This window comes from Papilio polytes, unplaced genomic scaffold (genome assembly GCF_000836215.1).
Source record: "Papilio polytes unplaced genomic scaffold, Ppol_1.0 DF824024.1, whole genome shotgun sequence".
NCBI lineage: Eukaryota > Metazoa > Arthropoda > Insecta > Lepidoptera > Papilionidae > Papilio > Papilio polytes.
Genome location: NW_013525180.1, coordinates 470,761 through 480,578, shown reverse-complemented (window position 1 = coordinate 480,578; position 9,818 = coordinate 470,761). Strand labels below are relative to the sequence as shown.

General features: G+C 32.0%; 2 protein-coding genes across 4 annotated transcripts in view; one reads left to right on the top strand and one right to left on the bottom strand.

The window, feature by feature from the left end:
- Positions 1 to 9,818, bottom strand: part of LOC106101048 (intron-binding protein aquarius) — a 52,565-nt gene that overhangs the window by 17,073 nt on the left and 25,674 nt on the right. For 2 of the 3 annotated variants that reach the window (XM_013280138.1, XM_013280139.1), the window contains 4 exons: positions 4,642 to 4,755; positions 4,159 to 4,262; positions 2,823 to 2,934; positions 1,978 to 2,191 (listed from right to left, as the gene is read on the bottom strand). In XM_013280138.1, coding sequence (XP_013135592.1) covers positions 1,978 to 2,191; positions 2,823 to 2,934; positions 4,159 to 4,262; positions 4,642 to 4,755 — 544 coding nt within the window. Of the gene's footprint in view, positions 1 to 1,977; positions 2,192 to 2,822; positions 2,935 to 4,158; positions 4,263 to 4,641; positions 4,756 to 5,931; positions 6,022 to 9,818 lie in introns of those variants that run through there. The other variant, XM_013280140.1, reaches the window with a different exon arrangement.
- The window catches only part of LOC106101051 (G-protein coupled receptor Mth2-like), a 9,887-nt gene continuing 6,115 nt past the window's right edge, over positions 6,047 to 9,818 (top strand). Inside the window, exon 1 of the mRNA XM_013280145.1 lies at positions 6,047 to 6,419. Within this exon, the coding sequence (XP_013135599.1) occupies positions 6,118 to 6,419 (302 nt within the window). The 5' untranslated portion in view covers positions 6,047 to 6,117. The remainder of the gene's footprint in view (positions 6,420 to 9,818) is intronic.

Here is a 9,818-nt window from a genome sequence, read left to right as displayed (position 1 = left end):
TTGAGAATATTTTGTTTTTGGTGTATTTGGTTTTGTTTTTAGTGCATTTTGTTTTGTTTTTAGTGTATTTTGTTTGGAAGTCGGTTTTGTTCTTTTAAAAAGTTTATTTATATCATTTTTTAATTTCACACGGGCGAAGTCGCCATATGTAATAAACTCAAAAATTACTGGATCAATAGAAAGCTGCAACATCACTAACTAAAATATTTTTTAATAATGTTATATTCAGCTATTTGAGTAAAAAGAAACAATACTGGGAGAATAATCAACTTAAGTTGCAAGGACCCAAAAGCTGCCCAACGTTCATAAGAATCCCCAAATCATTGGCCTATTGGCTCAATAACCAAGCCTCAATTCGAAAGTGTCCATCAATCAACTAATTATAAAAATCTACTAAACTAGTTTAGAGAAAAATACGTGAAATTTTGATTTTAGTGAGTTGGTAACATTTTTTTTTTTAAATTAAGGGTCAACGTTACGGATTTACTAACGAATATTCGTTTTAACTAGCCTACATTAGTAACCAAAAAACATCTATACCGTTAATCATGATTCCTCGAAGTACTAACTACTCGTGTAGGATTCATTTATGGTCCAGACTTCTTAGAACACGCGTACCATTTCCGAGTTTTTTAATAGGTTTTCTCTGTATTACAATACGTGGTTTGTAGCACGTAGTCTATTTAGATTTCAGATATACAAGTAGAGCTTAAAGTCAACAATATTTGCCATATACGGCCAATCGTGTACACAGATTCTATCAAATCTAAAAGCTTACAATATCGTACCTATAATCAGTTATTGAGGTCAAAACAATTCATGGTACTGGTAAATATCAAAGCACTTGAGAAATCCATTAAAAATGACGTTATGAAAATACAAAACAACCATTTAACAATTTGAGTCGCTTTAACATAATGACAGATATTCAGTGCAGTGAGTAATGCATAATGACCCAATACTTTAATGACGTCATTGCCTGGCCCAGTGAGTGGCACCGTGACGTCAAGATGTACGATAAGATTTCCTCTTGTGTATTCTAGCAACTAGTTAGGTGTGTATTAAATATCGCGTCGATTTCTTATGATATAAGATATACAGTAAAACTGACGGAAATAAATTCATCAGCTTAGTTCCTAGATGACCTAAAGTATACAATGCGTCATTGTTATGATCTTTACACACTAATTTGAGGATTTTTATAAAAAGCCGGTTTCCCAGCTACTTTTCTTCAAACTACGTAAATTGAGATTTACTCCATGAAACTTTATTGAACATCACACTTATGAATCACTAGAAGTACTAGTAAAAATAAGAGTAAATTGTAATTCTAAAATAGACTTATTTTATAGCCGTTATTACGTTTATTCAAATTGACAAAATTCCCGTTATGATTACATGGTTGTTCTAGTTTTTATTGTAGTCAAGGACACGAAACTGAGGTGGTTGACCGATCGACCTATTTGTGGCAGTTACTCACTTTATTAATTGTTTATTTAGATAGCAATCTTGCTAGATGTGAAATTATGTGATCGTTGACTAATAAAACATATAAAATGTTTATCAGACATACTAATTTCCTTTGTTATATACTACATATTTGTACTAATTCCTACACAAACAGGTCTGCACTTCGTTGATATAGTGAGTAAGACTGAACAGTATGTTTTTTGTTTCAGCGGAAGTATGCCGAATGCAAACAGTTGTTTTACATTATTTATGTCAGGAAACGGTATATTACTGATTTTAGCTCATTACTCACACGTGTCTATGGTGTGTTTCATACTGCAGTACAAATCATACTAATATTATAAATGCGACAGTTTAGATAGATACTTTATCAAGCTCTTGACTTGACCACCACTATGTGACCCCCCCCCCCCATCCCTGCGCTAAAGCTGGATCCGCCCTTGATTATATCTAAGTCTCTTTAAGTAACTAAGTTAGTGAAAGACAGTTAATGACGTAGATACTCACATGTACTCTCAAGTCGGAACAAATTGAAGTTCCTTAACAGGTAGTCGTGCAGGGTAAGAAACTGCAAGTTCAACTTCGGCAGCGCGAGGCAGTTCTCTCCGCTGAATATCTCCGTAGGCACTACATTCTCGTCCCATATAACGTCTTCCGTGGGATAAAGAGGCATCGAGTTGAGTTCCTCCAGTTGTGATATACGTCGCTCATGTCGAGATATCTGTGTAAAAACATTTGAACGAAATTTAATTTGGCCCAAGAACCATAAGCATTCTTCCGCCTGACGCGCGAACTTAAACACTGGGTTAACCCTTAAATGCATGATGTACATTTATACATATTTATACATCAGTCTTATCTTCCATAACGAATGGATTATTTAAAAAAAATGTTTTTTTTTTATTTTTCACTTGTCTATGTGCAATTTACTACCCGTTTCAATTAAGGGTTTTAAAAAGAAAAAATCATGCATTTAAGGGTAAATACGTAAAAAAAAATCCCTTACTGGTCTGTTTCCTACATGTAATATGAAAAGCAACGGTATTCGCTGGTCTGATTTTAAAAATACTTTAAAAATGTGTAACAATCAACAAGCGCCTGTTGAATTTTTAACACGAAATAGAAAGTGGAATACCGAGAAGGAGAACAATAAGCATCCGGTAAAAAGCATTTAAGATGTCCCAAAATCGCTTAGTCATTTCAAAAGAATATCTACATCTTATTTCTTATTCTAAAACATGAATATATTTATATCGATTTATATTTATAATCACGTAAATTTAATTTCGAAATAGCAATACAATGAGAGTTATTTTATAAAAAAACATTGTAAATAAGCTAATTGTGCTTACCAATAATTCTTTAAGGAACTCCTTGTCCAGTCTATGCCAGGGTGCATCATCTTCTTTACCTTCCGGCGGCACCAGGTTCAAGTAAGTAGCGATTGCACGTAACGCCTTATCACTGTGGAAATAGTAATAAAATATTAAACATATTACTTTCCACTATCAAAATACTTGTGTAAAACATTACGTTTAATAAATAAAAATAGCAAATCTGTGGTTTTTGCGGTTACTAGCATTACTGACCTACCCTACATTTATTTTCATATACCTTACATTTACTGACTCACAAACCTTTTGTTATAGTTTTTTTTTACAGTTGACTTTTAACTTTGTACCAAGGTAATTAGACTAGATTAGATTGAACAATTCAGGCAAAAGTGAGTGTGTTAAAATCTGACGCGTTAACTTATTTATGACAACTAGCTATCGCCTGCGACTCCGTCCGCGTAGAATTTAAAAAAAAAACACAGTGAGTAGCCTCTGTGTTCTTCCAGACTATCATGTACGTTTCCAAATTTTATCGAGGTCCGTTCAGCCGTTTAGACTACAAACTATCATAACAAACATCCTTCCATCCATCTAAACTTCCGAATTTATAACATAGAGAATAAAATATTACTAAGAAGTAAGAAGTAAGTTTTTATGTTTTTCGAATGTAATAAAGAATCACAAAAAAATATTATCTGTACCTCTTTTTATAAACATGTAATAGGTTATAGGTATTAAACATTAGATATATTTAGATTTTTAGATTTACTTAGATCCATACAAGTGGAAGGAATAAGTAAAATATTCTACAGGGGAAAGTATTGCACACAGGTCGAGCTTAGTGTTTGGCAAATATAAAATGTACTCAGTGTTATGGAAATTTACATGGACCAAGCCGCACAGGAACAGCTAGTATCTCCATAAGGGAAGGGCCAAGGTTGAACATAAGGTATGCGCCTTAGACCGTAGGGACCGAGTCTTGCGGTTAGAACTGGTCTGGACCGGCACACTCCGTCCATCGACCTCTCGCACGGGAATACATCAAGATTTAATTTGTACTAATGAATGTTGATCAAACAAATTAACTGCAACGAATAAGTCGTACAAATCGAGTTAAAGATTCAAATATATTGAAGAAAAATTGTAAGGGTTTAAAAATCTAGACTTTTCTAAATCGGGAATAACGAAATAGGATGCAAACAAAAGTTTTTTTGTTTAATAAAGATTTCAAACTTAATAATATGTTAAGAGGTTGTAAATATAATCACAGTAAAAAATTACCAAAAACAATGTTTATTCAAAAATGTCAGTAGAGAAAAACATCTGTTTAATAGGTACTCAAATGTAAACTCACCTTAAATTACCAAAATGTTTTTGCAGAGATTCTCTTGTGTCTACACTGGCAACATTTGCTAAGGAGAAGAGTCGCAGGTCGGGGAACTTCGAAAACGCCGCTTTCTGTCAATAAAATCAATAAAATACGATTTAATATTTTAAAAACTTTACCTAGAGTTCAGATTCGAATATTTTATACACATCAAATTAAATTACTAATTAAGCAGTGCCATCTAGTGCCAGTGAGTGAAACCAAAACAGCTACCAGTTACATTTTTGTGAATCAACAACCAAATGTTATTTATTATTCCATGTTTCGGTTGTGGAACCTCACATCTAAACTGATATATTTCCATAAGAGTATTGAGATATAATAAATGTTAATACCATGTATTTTAAATATTGGTTTAATAATTTTATCATCAGTGACAACGTTAATATCTTTTGTTACAAGATGGCATCATTTTAAGGGTAACAAGTCTGTTCCATAATCCGGACCAACCTGTAATGATGTGATCCTGGAGTAGTGCTGCAAGGTCATGTCCCGGTCTGTCATCGGGTCTCCAGTTTCATCGCTGATCTCGAAGCGGGCGTAGAACTTCAGCATTTGGAGAAGCTGGAAAGAAAGATTTATTCCATTATCATAATTTAAAAATCATTATTGTTAAACAAGCCTTGATTACTATGTTTGATTTACGAATATAAAAAGGCCAATAATATGGTCTGGTCTATACTCATTGTATATTATGTTGGAAGACCACCCAGATGTGCGGACAATGTGGTCACGGTCAGGCAGGTCATTGAATCGCCTAATATGGGCATGTCTTAAAACTTGATAGTAAGCAGAGTTTTTATTTATATTCGCATGAATAAACATTCGCGCGTGTTTAAGTTTAAACGGTGTTATCAGCGTACGGAATTTTAACACTGTTTAGGGAAATATTCTACTTTAAAAAATACATTTAGACAAGAGAGTTTTTCGTAATAAATGTGTGATGGTAAAATTTTTGTTTTAATTTTATTAGGAAATTACAATAAGATGTGAATGATTAAACGAAGCTTTAAACCGATTAGACATTTTTTAAATAAATCGTAAAATATGTCTCATAATGTAACAAAGGTGGGGTTCAACGTGACTGCAGTCGAAGTACCGTTATCAATATATAGAAAACAGTTACACGGTTCTTGTTAACGGGATATTATCTATAACAACCTGGAATAGGAATTATACATACTAGCAAACTTCGAACACTCGACTCAAACATATGAGTATACAATCAATAATATTGGAGTGCAATGCAAAACATACAAAATGTTATATAAAAATATAAACATGATATATTTATGTTGCAGATAACGGAAAGCAGATTCTTTAAATTGCTATCAGTTTGTACGAAAATCTACAATTATTCCGGGTAATATTCGGGGTTTTTCTTTTTAACTGCACTTTGAAGTAGTCTCGAGAGACCGCCAGTATTTAATAATTTAAATTACCACAAAAGTTAAGACATTTCTTTTTACTCTTTAATCCGTCTAGCAGGTATCATCCTATGACCACTTCTTTACTTTAGTCATGGTTGGATCGTGGTCAACCGCTGGTTTATCAATACTTAATATTATATTAAGGTAGGGTTTGCATTTTTGTATATAGAATAACTCAAAAACTACTAGGCCGATTTTAAAAAGTCTTTCACCGTTAGAAAGGTAATTTATCTGTAATATAGGCTATGTTTTAATTCCACGCGGGCGAATTCGCGAGCAACAGCTAGTAAATGATATAAAATCAACTTACGTGACTTCAATTTTCTGAAAGTAGCGGCGAGAATAAACGCTAAAATTGACAACACTGATAGTACCGTACTGTTTCGTATCAAAAAGTCAGTAGTATAAGCAACACTAGGAAGTGTGCGCGCGCCGGTTCATTAGTTACCGGCAATTCGTTCGAATTACGTAGAAAATTATTTTTTTAGTCAAAATAATGCACAAACAATTAAAAATAAACAAAATGTCAGGCTTGATAATAGTACTCGTAATACTATGTGCAGTTTGTGTTGAATCTCAAAGCGTGTTTTGTTGTAAACCGGGCTATTTTATGTATAAGGGCAGAAACAGAACTAACACGTGCTGGGATCCTATATCAAATACTAATGCTTCAGTGCAAATAACTTGTGAAAAAAATGTGCTGTTAATTGAAGACGATATGTATAAGTTTAGTGTGAACGATGAGAAATATTTGGTTATCAGTATGCCAAACTTTCAATCAGCATTGGAGCCTCAAACGTAAGGGTTTTGTCTTCATTTTAGAGTTTACGTTTTTATCGCTTGAATTACATTAAGAAAAATAAAGACTTTTAAAAACTTTGTCCTCGTTCTTAACAATCCAAAATAGATTATATACATCTCTATCAAAATGCTATTTTTGGCCTAATTTTACAAACTTGTTACGATATTAAACGAGTTTTCCCGCGACTCCGTCCACGTGAAATTAAAAAATAATAATAAAAAAATTAAAATAATATGGTCTTTGATACTCACACGCACACACACAGATAAATTACCGTACTTTGGTGAAAGAATTTTTAAATTCGGCCAGGAATTTTTAAGGCTATTCATTACAATCAAACAAACAAAGTTTTCCTCCTTATAATATTAGTATAGATATTTGAATTTTCAATGTTACACTAGATTTTCCAATTAGAAATTTATTTATCTAATAACATATGTATGTTGGCATTATACCGCGTTTCCATTGCCGATATGCCCGTACAAAACAAATACATTATTATCTTTTAAAAACGAACAATACATTAGCGGTATTCCATCATTTGGAGTACACGTTCACACTAACTGACGCTACGCTGCTGAAACGTTCGCGGGTTTTTTGTGTATAAATAAGTGGTTGTATAAACATCGTTTCTAGCTAAAATGACTGTTTACTTACAAACTGATTGGATAAATAAACGTATTTCCAAAGAAGATGGATGTTAACACGTTCTGTGCCGATTTACCGCATACTTCTGTACTAATTCGAACTCGCAATATGGTGGCACTGCGTGTGTTAACAGAAACTGTTAAAATATAATGTAAAATATATAAAATAGTTAAATTATATAAAAATAGTAAATAAATAAAAACTACCTTAGTAAATAAATAAAAATCAGTTAATAATAGTAAATAAGTTACCAAAAATAGTGGAAGATAGAAATAATACAAATATGTGATGCCTGTGGCAATACCACGTTTCCTCGTCGTTGTTCGTCGCCCTTTAGTTTAATCTAAAGCCCAAAGCAACATTATCAACAACAGGAACTAATATTATATGAGAATATTAAAAAAATCGTTAAAGATTTTAAAAAACAAATTATGGCTTAATTGGCCACTTTTAAGTATATAATGTATAACTTTTAAGGGAAACATTTAACTTAAGATGACAACATTTAAAATAAAACAACACATGAATAAGGAAAACATTTAACTTGTCTGAATCACATATTACTTATTTACATTCAGTAAGAAGTTAGTTCTATAAGCGACTAGTACATAAATCATGTCTAAATCTGTATTTTTAGTTACCATTTTTAACGTAATAAGTGCAGTGCGTCTATATGGGTTACCACGTGACTGTTGTGACCTTGGCCAGTTTGTTGTAACAACAAATAACTCGAAAATGTGCTGGAATCCTGCGTCAGAGGAGATAACTCGAACACACCTCAACAATTGTTTAGGAAGTGTAATTCTAGTTAACAAAATAAACATTATTGAAAATACACAGGCAATAATAGACGTGGATAATATAGAAGTTGAAATAGGTACTAACAGGTAAGGATAGCTTCTAGAAGCGACATTACTGATACTGGGTCTTATGTCTTGAAAATGTGTAAAAGAATGTTATAATTAGATAAATTACAAACAAGGGAGTCTAAAAATCATCCCTTAAAGGACCAAAATATTATTTTCTTCATATTATATTATTTAGATTTGATAACTCCCAAACATTTAAAAATTAAATTCAATTAGAAACGTAACTACAAAGAATTATGTTTATGTAAATTGCATTCAGGGAGAAAATTATTATATTTATACATTTAATTTACTCATAATTTTTATTAATATGGTATATACATGTTCTTCCATAATAACATATTAATAATCAACAACGAAAACAGGTAAAGAAAATGTGATCGATTGTAACAATTTAAGAAGTACAGAATTATATAATTTTGCAATATCTACTCCTGCACCCACAAATTCTGCACAAATTCACATAATTAAAGTTTAAGAAACTGACTACAAATTGTTTTAAGTCTCAATCTGCTTATCTTACTTCTAAATTATTAATATTATAAATGCGAAAGTTTAGATGGATGGATGTTTGTTAGAGTTTGTAGCCTAAACGGCTGAGTTATATTTGGTATAGATGTGGAGGATAGTGTGGAAGAACACATAGTCTACGCGGGCGGAGTCGCGGGAGAAAGGTAGTTTTCTATATATCATTTAAAATTAATGACGTTAAAAACATATCTATCGCGTTTTCAGTCTGTAAAACAAATTTCAAACAGTTTACACATTACAAAAAGATCAAAGTAGGAAATAGCCACTTTTAAATAACTCACGCAGAGCTGTTAAAAATTACGCCTACAGTAAATCTCGCCGACTACAAAATCCAAAAAACAACATAAACCTAGATCTAAGTGGAATGTAAACATAAATCAAACCAATAAAAACAAGATATTTAATTACACAATCTTCCTTACTACTTTACAACTTATACAAAAACAACTACAAAGGCACCGATTTAATGTAATAAACATTACATGTCGATATCTATTCTATTTCCATATAAAGCGTAGAATGAAATAAGAAAAAAACATTCGCTATTGTTGTTCGAAAAAGACATCCTCCTTGGAAAATCCCACTCTATATGGGATTAGCAACTTCGAAAAAGAGTTTCGAAACTAAAGGGATTTACAAATTCTAGAACGAAGCGATCTTCAGAAAGAAGAAACACAAATATGTTTTAACGCATATGGCGTAACTTTTTGAAATCGCCGAATTTTTAAATGAATTGAATTCCAAACAACCATTACATTCGTTTACAAAATTATAATTGGTGTATTTCCATTATTCAAGAGTCTTGGTTTAACTTGGTTGGAATGCAATGTTTTAAATTCAACATATGCTACAAGGTAACATACCGGTACAAAAGGCTTCTGCGGGTATTGCATAACAAAAGGAATCAAATTCCTTTGCGAAGTTCAAATTGACGGGATAATAACAATAATTAAAACTATTGGTAAAAAGTTAACAACATATATACGAAGTGACATTTATCTAATGTCCACATTAATTGCTACTTTTTATCATTTCCGAGTTTACCGTTAATTCTTTCTACAGTAATGATAATAAAAAAACAAAACCGACTTCTAAACAAAATACACGAAAAACAAAACAAAATGCACTAAAAACAAAACAAAATACACTAAAAACAAAATATTCTCAAAAAAAACAGTACACTAAAAAGTAACAAAATAATTCCTTGAAAATAGTAAACCTACCTTATTGCAAGTGTTATGTCTATATTGTACAATAATTTTTACTTTGATGTCGGTGTCAGCCAAGGTATGCAGTGATATTTCTACGTAAGGGTTTCCATATTTTTACCATAACAATTGACAATTG